At 34.1% G+C, this 17,988-nt stretch overlaps 1 protein-coding gene across 1 annotated transcript in view; it reads left to right on the top strand.

The window, feature by feature from the left end:
* LOC108915754 overlaps window positions 1–17,988 on the top strand; it is a 54,593-nt gene that overhangs the window by 11,448 nt on the left and 25,157 nt on the right. Inside the window, exon 2 of the mRNA XM_018721879.1 lies at window positions 10,014–10,105. Coding sequence (XP_018577395.1) covers window positions 10,014–10,105 — 92 coding nt within the window. The remainder of the gene's footprint in view (window positions 1–10,013; window positions 10,106–17,988) is intronic.

Raw genomic sequence — 17,988 nt, 5'->3', positions numbered from 1 at the left:
TACTCTAATAGGAGGTTTCTGGAGTTAAAAAATAGGCCGATTTAATCTAACTTACCTCAGTATAAAAGTTATTAATATCAAATATACAGGGGGCCAAATATAAAAAAAAAATAAATAAATAAAAATTCCCAATACTTGGGGACATAAATACTTCAATAATTAAATTCAAAATTTAATTGTCTATACTTATTTTTTTGGGGGTCGCTGATCGCGATTCCGGTGTCATATACCCCATCACGTCTAGATCAAGGTCAAGTGAAGGTCAAATACATTAACGTGAAGGTGCCTTGTGGGGGGAGCAGAAGAAATATCGGTTCACGATGTCCCTTCTTACAGCAGTAAGCAATGAATTATGGCCTCGGATTGACCTGGGAAACTCTGTTGTCAAATCCAAGGACATCCCAAGGACGGTAGAAATATTCAACAGTTGCATGTAATTTCGTAAAATAATAGGTCTAAAACTTAATGTCGGTTGAATGTAAATACACAAGCTTGAAATTGAACACTCATCTGATTTCTCAGTTTGGACTACGAACCTATCATTTCATCAACTGTTAAGTTCGTATTTTTTCCGCGAGGGGGAGACATTCTCCTGAACTTTCATTAAATAAATATTCACTATATTTCTAACAATTTTTTGTACAGAACACTAAATAGTATATGTTGTATATACTCACTTAAAACTACATTTGAATATAAGCAGAATTTTTTAACGAGAAAAACTCAAAATAAAAAATAAAAAAATTTCGCCCTTTATAACTCTTATCCTTGGACACTTTGTTAATAATTATAACATTTAATGAACAATTTGATACAAAGTTTAGAATTAACATTAATTAAATTTATTGACATCTTCTTCGGCACCTCAAAATACTGCGAAAACGATATATTTCACAAAATTTACGAAAAAATCAGTTTTGACCCATATTTGGGCCAGTTTTCACCCAACAATTTCACTTTTCCCCGAAATTTATCGGGAAGTCATGAATTTTGACTACAGGATCAGTACATCGAATTCCTTCGAAAATGATATGTGGGTCTCTTGGGTTTGGACTTTTTTTTGTGTGCCTATGTAATTTGTTCTTATTAATTTAGTTATTTCAGAGTTTTCAAAATCACAATTTGTTTGTTCTATTTAAACTTGATAAATTTCTGTCATTGTAATTTGGTTGTTTTATGTTTAGAAATGCGTTTAGAGATTTCTTGTATGTTGGAGGTTATGTACGACATAATCATTTTTGAAATTGTGTGAGACCTCACATTAATTAAATATATGTGTTTCAAGAGCAGTAGTAATACCAGTAAATAATATTAAATTTCCGTTAGATTCATAATGAGATAGATTTGCTTTAGACCTGAAAGGTTAGAAAATATGATTTTCAAAATATATCTAATATATATCTATTCTTACATTCAAATCCTTCAATGTCACATATTCAATACGACCATTGAAAAATAGTGAATTACAACAAACTTTAAGATTACAGCTACACATTTTATATTTTGGTGAAACAGAGATAGTTTCAAAAATATGTGTTTTAATTTTCAGGTTTTTTTTTTATAAATATGAAACAAAATAAGTAACGAAATTATTGCTGTACATCTACTAAATACTATATTAAGTTGTGACATCAACATGTTTAGTCAAAAATAATCTAAAGGTTTAATAAATAAATAATTATAGAAATTAGAAATATCTATTATACTTACGAGTAGTTTATTTATTTCATAATATTTTTAATACGGTAACTTAGGCATTATAACCGTAATTTATTTGTTTATAATAGTTTAAATTATCAACTTGTATTGCTGTTGGATTAGGCTGAATATTACACTGAATGAGATACAATAATAATGCATCTAGTCAGATTAAGTTGATGAGAATGTATACCTTCTCACGTCAGACAATATTTACAACATTAGTCACGTATAGTCCTGGGTATTCTATAATACGAATTTTTTTAAATGAATAGCTTCTACATTAGATGGCATTCTTTGAAATCCCACAATGAGAAATAGATAAATAAATACCTAATTACTATTTACAATGCATGTTTTTGTTTCGAAAGCAAAAATAGGTTTATTAGAAGCAACCCGTAACCGATCCTGATAGGTTTTTTTAGTAAAGAAGAATCAAGGTTTTTAATCATTCTTAGGTATATAAATCAAATAAATAAGTTTCTATAATAGCATGTATTTTATTATTATAATTATCTTCACTTGATTATAAAGCTAGTTGAAATAAATTCAATAAATTTTGTTCCTAAAAAATCATCAAATGAAGTTAAACAAATTTATTTGATTAGTTTAATGCCTCTATAATAAATAAAAAAATTACCAAGTATTTATGAATAGCAAACCTTCTGAAAAATGGATACCTACAAACTGACACTGAATAAGTTTGCGTCTGAGATAGCTTCGCTCACAAGTGCCCACTGAACATGGAAAAGGCAATGCTGCAGTAGCCACTATCCCGAACCGCCGCGCCTATATCTTCCTCCGTCTGACCGAATGTATTCTTTCTGTCTCGCGCAATTCTGCTTGAGTCAGAAACGCATACTTGTTTGTGTCTGTGTATTATCTTTCTCAAAGACCTTTGTACAGAATGTAAAGAGGACATCTTTTCACTTGACATTCACATGCAACATATACAGGGTGTCCCAAAATAACGTGTGCAACGGAATGAGCGGTTTGGGTACAAACAAATATTGTTTAAATGTCTGCATTATCTTGCCACGCGTGCTACAATACTTAACAAAGTGCTAGAAGTCATTAATTTTGTAGGTTGACTGTAATTTCAGTTTGATCTTAAGTCATTATTGCTGCCAATTCTTAATGAGTGTTATAAGATAAGATTTTTCGGTATGGATAACACAGATACGACGAATTAGAGTTATTTACAACGTGCCTAATTTTATTGAAATAATTCGTAAAAACGATCAAATACAATAAAAAATTCTGGAGATAAAAGTAACAAAATTGATGTTATAAAATCTAGTACAACTTATTTTAACTGTTCAAAATGACCATCATTGTTTCTACAACAAAGCTCAATTCGGCGAAGAAAGTTAAAGGACACTCTTTGCGGTTCTTAAGGGCTATATTTTTAAAACATGGCATTTTGGATATGCTTCTTTAGTGTTAGATGTGGACGTTTACACTGTGGTTTTCAGAGTGTCCCATAGATAATAGTCACAAGGTGTTAAGGAGGTTTATCTGATTTGCAATTGACGAACAAATATTCATAAAAAAATTGAAAGAAATTAAGAAAATCCTCAAAAATAATTATACTAGTTTGGATACCTAAGAGACGAGATATTAATAAAATAATTTTTCATGATTTAGTACAGACTCTTATGAGAATGCAGATTTTTTTGGCCTTTCCACTTTGAATACGCAACAATTGACGAACAGTTTCCACAGCAACTTGTATAAATAGCAAACCGATATCTGAGGAACCGTATGACAGCTTGTAGAAATCGATACATAATTTATAATAATTCTCCTTCAAACTGCTGTCGTTGACTAACTTATCCTCCATATGCGTGATAGCGGCAACGCCGCGGTCTCGACGTAGTGTATTATTTGAAATTCGCAGGTGTCCAAACAAACATAATGATCGAACGGGAGCGAGCGAACGCCGAGCAGAGCACGCCAACCAAGTGCAACGTTGCCAAATCTAAAGGCTTTCTGCTTTCTTCTGCTTCTTCTTCTCCTAGTGGTTGGTCCTAATAAGTCCCATGGCACTGCGGCCTAATTAGGCCTATTGTACGTCCAACTACTAGTCCTATTCAGCAAGTAGATTTGTCCTTTTTACAAAGTCCAAAAGCTTCCTTGCTGACACTTCTCTCAGTTCCTTGGGTTCCAAATAGGGTCTTTCCAGGAGTGCCATTCTGCTACGTGCAAATCCCAGGCACTCGCCCAGGATATGCAGAGAAGTTTCANCATCCGAAGAGTTTCTTTTTTTTTCAAATTGAGTTCTTTTTTACAATAGGGAATATTTTTAAGTTTTTCAAATTTATTATTTGATTATTATTCAGTATATATTTTGGATATCTACTTTCGGCAAATTACGAATCACAAAGTAAAATATTGTTGTTTTATTTTATTCATACCTAGTTAGTTTTAAGTCCGCCCCTGTTCAATTTTACGATTTATGCTGAACACGTGAAACGTGCGTGTATTTGTTTATTTTCACTCTATCTTGAAAATGAAAATACTATAGTTTGGATACCTAAGAGACGAGATATTAATAAAATAATTTTTCATGATTTAGTAGAGAGTCTTATGAGAATGCAGATTTTTTTGGCCTTTCCACTTAGAATACACAACAATTGACGAACAGTTTTCACAGCAACTTGTATAAATAGCAAACCGATATCTGAGGAACCGTATGACAGCTTGTAGAAATCGATACATAATTTATAATAATTCTCCTTCAAACTGCTGTCGTTGACTAACTTATCCTCCATATGCGTGATAGCGGCAACGCCGCGGTCTCGACGTAGTGTATTATTTGAAATTCGCAGGTGTCCAAACAAACATAATGATCGAACGGGAGCGAGCGAACGCCGAGCAGAGCACGCCAACCAAGTGCAACGTTGCCAAATCTCTTTCTTTTGCTACTCGGGGGTTTTTGGGGTCGCTCGAATATCACGACGGCAACGCTCTCCGAGGTACCTAGTGTCCCAGGGTGGCCGGTTTCAACGTCATCTCCTGGAGTTTTGTGGAAATTCGTTATAAACATAGCCGAAACTCGTTACCTTAGGGTTTTTGGGATCGCTCAACACGAATATCACGACGGCAACGGTCTCCGAGGTACCTGGTACCCAGGATGGCTGGTTTCTGTGACAAATATTTAATTCTTAATTATTTTTTATTATAAAAATACATTTATTCATTACATAATGTTTATTTAATACAGCAAGTGACCCATCCTGTGCCATAAATTCAGAGTTATATTACATTTTGTTGCAGTTTATAGTTTGTTTGTTAAAAACAGGTTTGATTTGTTTAAAACAGGTGGCCACATTTACCCCAAAAATTAAATGCTTTGGGGTAAATACGAACACTTTCGAGGGGTAAATGAAGACACGTCCCATGGCCTCAAAAACCCCGAGGTAACGAGTTTCGGCTAAGTTTATAACGAATTTCCACAAAACTCCAGGAGACGACGTGGAAACCGGCCACCCTAGAGCACTAGGTACCACGGAGACCGTTGCCGTCGTAATATTCGTGTTCAGCGACCCCAAGAACCCCCGAGTAGTAAAATTGTATTCATTTCCGTCAATATTTTCCGAGTTGTAAATTTTTCATATTTTAACTCTTCAAGATGCAATTCTAAAAATGCATTTTTCTTATGCACCGATGCAATTTGCATTTCTCATTGATCACATAGGGTCACAAACTTTCCGGACGCTCTAACGAATCGAATGCAAAAAACCGCATCACAATCCATTTTACTGCACAGAATTCAGAGGTTAGGCCGTTTTTAGTGCTTTATTTCCTCGACTATATGCACCGTTTCTATGTTAATTGATGATTTCTTGAATTTCTGAAGGTAATCACATTTTTTTCTCAATTTTTATAATTGTGGCTGGTATTTTCATATTACCCACTCAACCAATAGATAAATTATAATTAACAAATTTACAAGACGGGTAAAATCAATCTTTTAATTCATAAAAAATTATAAAATTTAACTTAAATGCAAAATGGAATGTTAATTTTAGGTAGGCCTAGGTGAACAGAGTAACTGATTTCCCCGTCAAACTCCATTAGCTTGTTTAAACAAAATNCTAGGCCTACCTAAAATTAACATTCCATTTTCATTTAAGTTAAATTTTATAATTTTTTATGAATTAAAAGATTGATTTTACCTGTCTTGTAATTTTGTTAATTATAATTTATCTATTGGTTGAGTGGGTAATATGAAAATACCAGCCACAATTATAAAAATTGAGAAAAAATTTGATTATCTTCAAAACCGTTTGAAATAGACCCTAACATATCTTAACAAAATCGAAAGGAAATTAAATTTTGAATCTACCTGAACAAAGTCTAGTACATGGTTCCATTTGAAAAAAAACAAGTTATCTGTGTTTGAAAATTCAGAAATTTAGGCGCTCGTGTTTGGCACATCCTTGGGCGGATATTAATGGAGGCTAATTAGTTTGATAGCTCTGGTCATGCTTAGAACAATGGTAAAGATTTCGTTTATCTACGAATTTTAGTTTTCGAGATAAATAATGTTTTCCTAGTCGCTGCAAACGTCATTTTTTTAAGAAATCATCAATTAACATAGAAACGGTGCATAATAGACACCATAATTATTAATCACAGTGACATTAAAATTCATCGAGTAATTCAAAAATGCAAAAATATATAGGGTTTATTTAAAAAAACAAAGTTGATTGGCGCTCAGGGGAACTGGGATATCCCGTATAATTCAAACTAATTTTAAAATGTGGAGAACTTGACTGGGAGCAACTTTTGCCTAAAATATTTTTTTCCTGGTGCTACCATAACCGAGCTATTGGACTTTGACGCTGAAAAAAGCCACCCTGTATATATGAGTTTACGTTTATAACTTCTTCGTACATGCCAGACACGCCATTATCGCGAAAATTTCTGCTTGGAATACGGTAGGGAACTCCTCCAGACTGTACTTGCACTCCATCTGGGTCTGAGTCCATATATTCCTGCACCAGTCCCTCTGGTCATTTTGGAGCAATCTGTAAACCATACTAGGCTCCACCTTTCCAGGGTATTAAACCTTTCCTCCCATTTGCTTTGATCCTCTATTCGAGTCTCAAATGGCTTGTGGAAGTGAAACCTTGGAACCATCTTGTAAGATACCGATCCCGAAAATTGGTTCCAACATAGATGTGTCTATGATCCTGGAATAGGAACTACCCCTCCAGTCGTTGTTATTCCTGAGTCGATATGCTGCTAGCCGCGCTTCTCTTTCCACCACTATATGCAGCGGTGGCAGATTTAGCATGACTTCTAGTGCAGCTGTCGGGGTCGATGCCATCGCCCCCGTTATAACAGGCCAATCTCTGAATTCTATTCAGTTTTTCCCTCGCTGTGGTCTGTTGTGTTTTTTTGCCACCATACCACAGCGCCGTAAAGAATCCTAGATCTTACTATCGATGTATACAACCAGTAAGACATCTTTGGTTTCAGTCCCCAGGTGCTCCCAATAAGGCGACGGCATACACACAATGTATGCTTCGCCGTAAGCTACGGTCTATCTACTGCGGAATCTGCACGCGGAGTACGCACTGCAGATTCCGCATGTATTACTTTGAGTATTACTAAATGCAGTTGGTATATGTATAGCGCACTCCGCATGCGTTAGAAAATCTTCCGTTGCGTATGTCAGTCGCAGTTGCTCTCGAGGCAACTTCGTCGACTTTTCCGCAGCAGTTGCTAAGCAAACATTGTATGTAGTGCAAGTAGATTATATTAAAATACTGTAAAGAAGCAACTATGACAAATGAAAAAACAAAAAATTATTGTAAATTTTCAAAGGAGCTGAATAAAATTTTAATTGATATTGTGGCACGATATCCTGCACTATATAACGACATTGTTTTTAAATGTTTTTCTATAAGAATTTTAAAAGAGCCTTCGAATTTTTTTTCTTAAATAAACTTTGGTAGTCACTTCTTTCATCTACCATGGATAACAATAATAAATCATCATCTTCCTCTTCTTCTAGGAGCAAAGCTAACATTGCATTATTTCTTTTTGCCATAGCTTAGTACACAAATTCTTAACACAAGTTATTCAGTACTACACACTAAAACCCTGTCAAAAATAAAAGAACAGAATAATAAACAAACGCGGAATGCGTATTGCAAATAGACCACCTTTAATGCGGAATCCGTACGCCCACTGCTCAGTACGTATTGCGCGTACGGACTCCGCAGAAGATAGACTCACCACTTTTTCCAAGTGCGCATTCCAGGTAAGCTTTTTATCCAGTATCACTCCTAGATATTTTACTTCCCTGGAAGCCTAATGCTCCTCTCCCCTATTATAGGTTCAGAGAGTCCAATCAAATTCCTTCTCCTGGTGAAGGGTAATACGACCGTTTTGTCAGGGTTTACTGACAGTGCCTGCCCCTTACACCAGTCATCTATCCATTTCAAAGCCTCTTTCATGAGTTCTGAAACGATAATATTATGTTTCCCGACTATGACAACGACTAAGTCGTCCGCATAGCCTTGTATATAAAATCCCTTTCGATTAAGGCCCTCCAGTGCGCCGTCCACCACTAATCCCCATAACAAGGGAGACAGTACGCCTCCCTGGGAGCAGCCCCGGCCTACCTTACACTTGGATGTCTCTCCCGAAATGGTAGCTGTTACTATCCGGTTTCTCAACATGGTATCTATCCAACGACATAAAGTGTCATCAAGGCCCTTGTTGCGAACTGCCGAATTAATAGATTCGATTTCGATTATCAAATGCCCCTTCAATATCTAAAAATGCTGCCAAAGCTAGATCTTTGTCGTCCATCGCCCCTCTATCCTAGAGACTAGGCTATGAAGGGCTGTGTCGACTGATCTGCCTGCCTGATAGGCGTATTGGTACTTGTGTAGAGGATTTGCCCTCAACACCCCGTCCCTTATATGCATATCAACTATTATCTCCAACGTTTTTAGGAGGAAATATGTTAAACTTATCGGGCGATATGCCTTTGCCTGGGCATACGATGGACGCCCTGGTTTAGGAATAAACGCCACGTTCGTCGATCTCCATGCCCGCGGTATATAACCAAGTGCAATGCTGGCTCTGAAGACGTGATTTAAAACCGGAGCTACACAGTCCAGTCCCTGCTGTAACAGTACGGGTAGGATTCCATGGGTTCCTGGTGATTTAAATGGGTCAAAGGAACTTATTGCCCATCTTATTCGTGACTGACTCACCACCGTCTTGGCTTACTACTTTAGTCACTAGCGAATCTACACCAACTTTCGTTAAACTTTAGACGTACCTCCGTACCCGATAAACCTCCTTAAGTCTGGTAAATGTTCAGGCCCGTTAACAGGAACATTNCTGGTGATTTAAATGGGTCAAAGGAACTTATTGCCCATCTTATTCGTGACTGACTCACCACCGTCTTGGCTTACTACTTTAGTCACTAGCGAATCTACATCAACTTTCGTTAAACTTTAGACGTACCTCCGTACCCGATAAACGTCCTTAAGTCTGGTAAACGTTCAGGCCCGTTAACAGGAACATTATCCCCTATATCGATCCAACGTCGAGAAAATCTTTGATTCAGATACTGCCGGACCTTACAGTGAAATGTGGTGGAGGGCCATCAAGCATAAGCCACATGTTAGCTCTGAGTAATAAGGGCAATGCAATAACTTTTTTTTACAAAAATTCTAAATAAAATTCCATATCCAGTCTATTGGGTAAAATAACAGGGCTAATAATAACAATGACTTAAAGACCAAACTGAAATAATTACTGTCAACCTACAAAATCAGAGCCTACTAGCACTTTGTTAAATATTGTAATATGAATGGCAAGATAATGTAGACATTTAAAAATTATTTTTTATACCCAAACCGTTCATTTAATCAAAATTCTATCAAATAAAAATAATTGTCATTAGTGCCGGAAAGGGGAAAAAGTTATGAATGGATATTATCATCATACATCAATTTTGTAGGAGTGGTAAGTTTTAAAAAACAATCTGTATAACACCAAAATTTGTAGATTGAAAGCAAAAGTCCACACTCCAAAAATAAATCAAAATCGATTAATAGGTATTCGAGTTATTTACAAAATTCAAAAAATTTTCACCAACTTTGCGGCCATCTAGCGGCCAAACGAAGCGATTTCGGATATAGGTGAATTAGCCCAAATCTGCCTATTTTGAGTCCACGAATCTGTAGTCTTCCGTTGTACACGTTATTCTGGGACACCCTGTATAGAAAACTAACAAGTCTTGTAATTGATGTTTCTATATAATTCATTTTTTTTTCCAGAACCATATGAACTTGGTAACGGAGAAAAACAGAAACAATGACAGGATAGCCAAAATAGAAGAGCAGTTGAAAGGCCTTAGTTTAAATCAAAGGTAGTTTATATTTATGTTGTATTATTGCATGTTTATTTAGTAAAATTAATTCTCAAAACTAAAAAAGTTTTATTCCTGTTTAAAAGGAGAATAAACCTTTTAACAAAATTGAATTTACTTAGAAGTTAAATTTATTATATATCATAAATTTTTACTACGTTCTAAGTAAGCGCTTTACTTTTATGTCCTTTATTATTCAAGTATGTACCTCTTTCAGTAAAACTACTACTTTTTTTTAACAAATGCGTTTTAATCGCAAAATAACAGTTTATTTTCAATAAATATAATATAAATAAATGATAATAGTGTGAATAGTTATAATGAAGTAGTTGTATGCCAGGAGAGTACAACGGTAAACACCTAAATGAATACCTATAGGGTGTTTTAGATAAAGTATTATTCAGAATACATTTTGAAACAGCCCCTGTTGTTTTACAGATATTGTATGGCAGCATCTTTGCTGATCTCGCTCACGGAGCATACCGTCCGTATAATATTTGTTGATATAGAATTCCAAGAAAAGAATAAGCCAATAAATTTCTTTATCGGAACTACTGTAACAATTTACCGCGGCAGAGTCGAGCCTTGAAATTTTCTGCCTATGTCTTTCTACCTCGGATGTGAAGTTAATTCCAAGAAAGCGACGCAGGTGTCTTCTTGGAATTCTATCTCAATATATCGTACGAACCAGTGGCGGTTTTACCATAAGAGCTGCGGAGCTGCAGAACACATACAATTTTATATATTTAATCATTAAATATCAACAGAATATTTAAAAAATCCAAATGTACTCGCGCTAAAATAAATCTAGGAGCTTATATTATTATTTATTACGAGGCGAGATACACTCCTTAATATATGCAACCTCATATACAAAATGTGTGCACAGCGAACAGTTAGATGCGTCCTTTGTTTTTATTGGCTAATCAGGCAAGTGACCCAGTACACTTTTATATGGGCTTATGTGGCTGCAACAACGACAGCCACTGCTGCAGTAAATGCAGTAATATTTCGTACGTGGTATGTGGTGATTTATTTCTGCGAGCGGCACGTGTGAATATTTTCGTTTGGGCATCTACGGATATTATAGTTATTAAAATGAATAGCGTTTCGTTTTTACCAAAAACTTTATTTGGTTCTCTGGTTCTCATTAGGTAACATAAGAAGTCAGTTAGATTCTGCATATTGGGATAATATACGGAAACATAATGAACAGGTAACGAAAAACCGTTATGTATTATCTAAAATCATAGATTGCATAACATTTTGGGGAGCTTTCGAATTAGCACTTCGCGGACACGACGAGACAGAAAATTCGGACAACCCTGATGTGTTGCGTGTACTCATAAATTTTAGTGCAGATCTTGACGGCATATTAAAAGAACATCTAGCCACATGGGTATGACCGGGATTTTCTGTGATTGTACCGGGAATTAGCTGTATGGTCCCGGATTTCGGATTTGCACGTATAACTCCCGGAATGTAATATATGTACATAAATATAAAAAAAGATAAAGAAAAAAAATCATAACACGGCGAGGAAAATTAAAATTCGTTGAATCGTTGGTAAACTTCACAAACGATTTTTTTGTTTATAATCAATATTCAATTCAGTTTCTACGAACTAACACCTTGTCTTGCTTTACCATAACACAAATGTTGTCTTGCTTCAGCATAAATTAAAACGATATCCATCAACTCCCGAGTTGATATACACGCAAGCCATTTTTGACACTAACAACTAAAAACCTTTTGTAAACACTATCGCAACGACGGTTGTAAAATCGGATTTCAGTATTTGGAGTCGCTGAGGCCACGTGGCTCTCCACGCGTATTGCGAATGACGCTAGAGACTACAGTTGTTCAGCTATGTAATGGTTGAAAGTATTACAATAATTTTTTTCTCGGAATGTAAGCAATTTACAAAAAATTGTTTACGATATTGACTCCATTTTTCATGCCGTATGTATTCCCAAATTTTTTTGGATAAGTTGTGAATCACCCTGTATTTCCATAAATAGGACTGTTCTTACATAGGTTTCTTGAAAACGGAATTTTCCAAGCATATAGTTACATAATGGTTTTTCTGCCCAATAAAGGAAAATAATTTCAAGTAATATTATTATGCTTTCAAGCTAGGTGTAACGTATAACTAATATAATTGCAACATTGAAATATGCATGGAAAAAGGTAATTCTAACAAACTACGATTGAATCTTTTGGGTCACGGAAGGCCGTCTATTTATTTACATTAAACAATATCGAACAGGAAGTTCCTGCTTATTACTTTTATGATAATCCATGTAGAAATTGCCGTAAAAGCAGAGGCAATCATTGGAAAGACTTTTACTACTGTGTTACAGTAACATGTTATTTAAAATTTATTTTTCCAATGCTTTCATTAACTAATATTCAACAGATTAGACAAATTATAAAAACTGTGATTAAAAGGCTCACAAAAAAGTATATTTTAGTGAGAATCTGCCAATACGAATTGAATTGATATCTTTAAATCAATGTCTTGACTTATTTTATAATATTTTTTATGGCAAAGAAAAAATGCAAATATCTCAAGAAATTACAACTTACTTTAATCCGTACAATGTATATAATTAACTTTTTATTGCAATTTAGTTTTTTTCTAATACTATACTATATATCATTTATTTCTTCTAAGTGAGTTATGTACAAGATAGTCAATAGGTCATTTACTACAGAATCATTAATCTCTTTAGGCTACCGATTAAATATGTACATCGTGTTGAAATATAGATAAGGTCTTAACAGAGATGTTACATTTACAGAAAGGCATATACTACTTATTTATTTGTTATAAGTATAAAAAGTACATACTCTGATAAATAAAATTAGTAATATAATTAAAAACACACAATTCAGAAATGTAATGGAAGTAATCCAATCAGATAAGTCGAAGTAAGGGCTGACACTTGCCCACAAATTTTGACGTTTGTAGAAAGTCAGGATCCAGGGGGCATCACGATCGACACCCTCAGTTCTGACTAATCTTCCTTAGATTTGAGGGTGTTGACTGCACCACCTTCTGGCTACGGAAGAATTGTTTTAAAATTATGGGCAGTGTCAACAATTAGATGGGCCCTCTTATCCTGTATATCTACGGTATAACTATTAGAAAAATGAGAACAGTAAACATTTTGTAATTCTCAGAATCACACGTTGTACGAAGTATCTCTAATGAAATGCTTTCACCTCAGTTCTCTAATTTAACCTTTCGGATGTATCAATGAATCTATCATGTGATACACGTTTCCTACCAGTAATTGCGTAATTACCGTCCATAAAACCACGACGCCTAATAATAAAGTTGTCCTTGATAGGGCGCAGTAAGGGAGAGACCACTGGGAGTGTTCCTTCGAACAGAGGTGACGTAAGACTATACAATGATTCGAGTCCAGTTCTGAAATAAAAAAATTAAATTAGAAAAACAGAATATGAAGAATATAGGAAAAAATTGATGATACGTTGTCGAGATTGATATAGTTACAGAGCGATATTTTTGATCATGGGTGTATTTTCGCTCTTAAATAACTATTGACAGTTGTAAAGGGTGTCCCCAAAAAAATGCAGGATATCATGTCAGAAAAAAAGATTTTATTATTAAACAGTCGATAAAATTTTTCTATGTTTTTAACATTGCCATTAAATATGAAAGAGGATATCGTACAGATGTCCTCCTCGAGTCATTTGACTTTTAAGAAAATTCTGTATCAAGCTTTCGCATACCTGTGGCTGAATTTCGATGATAACTTTCCAAATTTCTACATTCCGATTTTTACATCCGCCATATTGGATCTGCCATCTTTTATTTAGGAATTTTCGGATTCGGACTTCAGATTCGTAATCAGCGACCCCAAAAAAACCACGGTAACAAAATTCAGGCGAAAATATTGAATAGAAAAATGTGTGATTTAAAGTGATAAGTGGGTAATTTCTAACCCTTTGAGTGATAGGTTATATTTTTTTGGTATCTTGCCTATCAACATTTATATTTATATTTGGTAGTAGAAAAATACAAGGCTACGATTTTTCACATTGTTTTGCCCTAACATTCGTTATAACACTAACGCGTGGAATTAAACCCTTCGTAGGGGTGGGTGTGGATTTAATTTGCATACATTTCTTTCCAATGTTCAAAATATTATTTTATTTACGACCATATACTTACAGTAAGTTTGAAAGAAACATATTTCGGGCTTTGACATACAGGGTAGGAAAGTACCGATGGTCTATCTGAAGTTACGTGAGAGCGATAAAGTAAGCCATAGAAATCCATGCGATAGAGGAGGATGGCTATAATGAAGGCCTCTCATAGTCACCGCCAGTTTCGCCCTTCCACAAATAAGATCCACTTCTTATTTGTGGAAGGGCGAAATGGGCGTTGACTATTAGACGCCTTCATTATAGCCATCCTTGTCTATCACATGGATTTCTATGGCTTACTTTATCGCTCTCACGTAACTTCTGATAGACCATCGGTACTTTCGTACACTGTATATCCAGATGGAAAGTCATTATTTTCCACACAGACAGATGTCACTTTTTACCCAGGTAAAGGTCAACATTCATTAAATAACGAAAATATTTGTTTAAAAAAATATCTTATTGTACGTACATTAAAACATTCTCAACAAGTTTTATTCTTATTAAGTATTACAAATTATTTTACTAAATTAATTGTAACATTCGATTGGTTATAAGCGGCAAAAGAAATTGTTAATGCTGAACCATTCTTTTCTTTCGACAAAAATGATATGTAATATACTATTTCATAGTTTTTCCAAAGTATTTACAAATTGTTGCATTTCATTATAAAGCTTTACCTTATTCTCACTACCTCATCCTTTTTTAGGGGATATTTTAGCGATTTACTAAAAGATGATTGATTTTTGAGCTGCTGATTCGGATTCAGCATCAAAAAAATATACAGTATCTATATACTCATATCTCTGGTACAGAACTTTTTTTTTGTGAGGCTGTGCAATCATTTTACTCCAACACTGACTTTTGGTGTTCTGTGCAGAATGGAATAAATTGTTTTGTTTTTAAAATTATCTAGTAGTTTATTTTGTTTATGTAGTGTAGTTAAGTTTTTCAAAATGGAAAGTGGATCTATCGCGCACAAATGGTTTCAAGTTGGTGGCAAAATCTCGTGCATCTATTATAAATATAACAGGTATGTACGCAATTTTTTATAAAATTAATATGCAGAACAATTTCAGCTTAAATATAAAAATTGATGTAATAGGTTCTTTATCAAAAAATAAATGCAGTGTAGCATATAGTCTTTTATTTTGTAATGTTTCGTTTTCAAGACAGAGAGTGTTAAAGTTATGAGGTAAATATAGAAATTTTCAAGGAATAACTTTTGCATTTCTTAGCTAATCAGTTCCATCTTATTATTGTTTTTTTTTTAAACATTTTTTACAATAAATAAAATTACTTTTGAACACTTTATCAGAACAACAAAAATCTAATAAAACTCTGAAGGACACTGTCTAAAATATTATGTGTTAAAGTTACAAAAGAAATTGGCATTATTTTGTAAATTTCAGATTTTTTTGATGTTTTGTTGCCTCGGTAGATATGAGACTTGTCTTAATCCAGTTAATCCATGTTCCAGTAGCTTAAGGTGGTTTTTAAAAATTTCTTAATATTGACGTCATTTTTAAATGTTTCTATGGTGTATTACATTTGTTGTTTGAACGAATTGTATACCCACTTAATTTTTTCGAATAATTTCTGAATCATCGTATAGACAGATTAAAAAAAAATCATAAGGTAGAAATTACGCTTTGAGAAAGATCTGACCTCTCTATATTTATGACACTACTAAAATACAAAATTACTATCGTATAGATTTTAATTGAAAACATCTCTTTAAAAGACGTTCCTATATGTTTTCCGACTTAATTCCGTTTTTATTCTTTGAAGATGAATCTTAAAAACTACAGCATCTTTTATCTAGTGCTATATTAAAAGCTATTTCGTCACGTCATATTTGAATTTAATTTGAGTTGTCATAGTCTACTTATTATTTCTTTTCTTAATTTTACATTTCATAAAAATTGGTTGCGATTTTTTTATCATATAAAATCTGATTACGTCTTGGATTCTATATCACTTTAATTAGATTTATATCAAAGATCGTGAAAAAATATTTATTGCTGATTATAAAATTAATATTATGATTTTTATCACTTCTTCCAATCAAGTGAATCATAAATTAATTAAATAACAAAGTGTTCACTAATTTGCTGTTCAATACTCAGTTTCAAATGAACCATTTTTTAATTTAAATGAATGACATCATTCAATTATAATTACGAATAACAAAAAATACACAGGCCATAAAAACATTCATAAACATTGCAGTTTCAGTCTAAAATGAATTTTTTCACAAACTTTTATTTTTATTCTATGCTTTTGTTACATCTCTTTCGAATATTTTTCATAATGTTCTTAAATATTTGGGGAATAATTTTCCTGTAAGTTTCAGTCATTCTGCCTCTCAGTTTTTCTTTGTTACTTATACATACTTTGCATACTTTTGATTTTAGTGTATCATGCAGGAAGAAGCTTAATATTTAAAAAGATCAAATTAGTGAATTTTTTTTATTTAGCTTCCATGGCAAGTCAATGGCTGAAAAGTTACAAACCACGTCGTTCTACATACAAGGATGTACTAACGAGATAGTCAGAATCTTAAGAAAATTAATGTCATCTATAGCTCGAGGAAGATAGGGGCTGCCTTTTCCCAAGACGAGTCGCAGGAACGATTTACTCCAAGCCCCCGTGTATAGTATTTCCTGTTGCGGAAAGATATGTATTGGACAAACGAGGAAAAGTGTCACCTGAAGAATAGCAACATAAAAAAATCAGCAGATGCGGAGCACAGGGCATGTACAGCATTGCGCTGTAATACAGAGCTTTCATAAATGTTTCAAAGCCACGTGACCTCCTAGCTTAGGCAACCCAACATTGCATGATTGGTATTGGTAACGAAAATTTCCTAAATCTTGGCGTCGCCAATATTAATGACTTGTTTACCATGTACCAGATGGTTACGCCTACGCTCGAAATAAAGCGATCGTTGATTGGTTGAATAGAATCTCGTGAAAAATTATACTATTCACCAGCCGGTGAAACAGAATGTTATATTTTAATGTAACCTTGATCTTATTGTTGTGATAACTTTTAATTTAGATAAAATTTAATTGTCAGTATGAAGGAAATGAAATTACTGTTTCAAACAAAATTACTGGTCACTGATTGTAATCATTTATGAAAGCTCTGTACTAAAATTCCAATGAGAGAGAGAGAGAGACATAGAGAATTTTGGCCAAGACTCTACAGAGAGGCAATATAATTTCAGAAATCCGTACTAATCCGTAAAAATCAGGGAATGACACCAGAATGACACGAACCAACTACCAGAACCCTCTTGAACCCTCTTGTACACAGCAAATATAAATACCAACCAGGGGACTTAATTTTAAGGTTTCTTCTGAACAATAGAGCGATATATCTTCCGAAACGTCTAGTACCCTAAGCTAACTAATCCGAAAATAGTTCAGCCAAATTTTATTTATGTATTTCATTTATTATTCCATAGATTGCTTCCATTCAGGAAGGACAGAAATTCTAAAAAAAATTTAGTTAAATTTTACAATTAGCAATGAATTTTTTTTTGCAAAATTTGATGCTAACTCAATTATGTTGGTGTAGATTCCAGTGGCGTAGTAAAGTATTAAATGAAAATGTCACTGATCAACAGACCTTTTTAGTAGTGATGTCACATACGCCAAATAATAGGCAACCCCTATAGTGCACATACATTGTCGTGA

This window comes from Anoplophora glabripennis, unplaced genomic scaffold (assembly GCF_000390285.2).
Source record: "Anoplophora glabripennis isolate ALB-LARVAE unplaced genomic scaffold, Agla_2.0 scaffold39, whole genome shotgun sequence".
Lineage (NCBI taxonomy): Eukaryota > Metazoa > Arthropoda > Insecta > Coleoptera > Cerambycidae > Anoplophora > Anoplophora glabripennis.
Note: the sequence above shows the minus strand (reverse complement) of the source record. Positions and strands in the feature narration are given on the sequence as shown.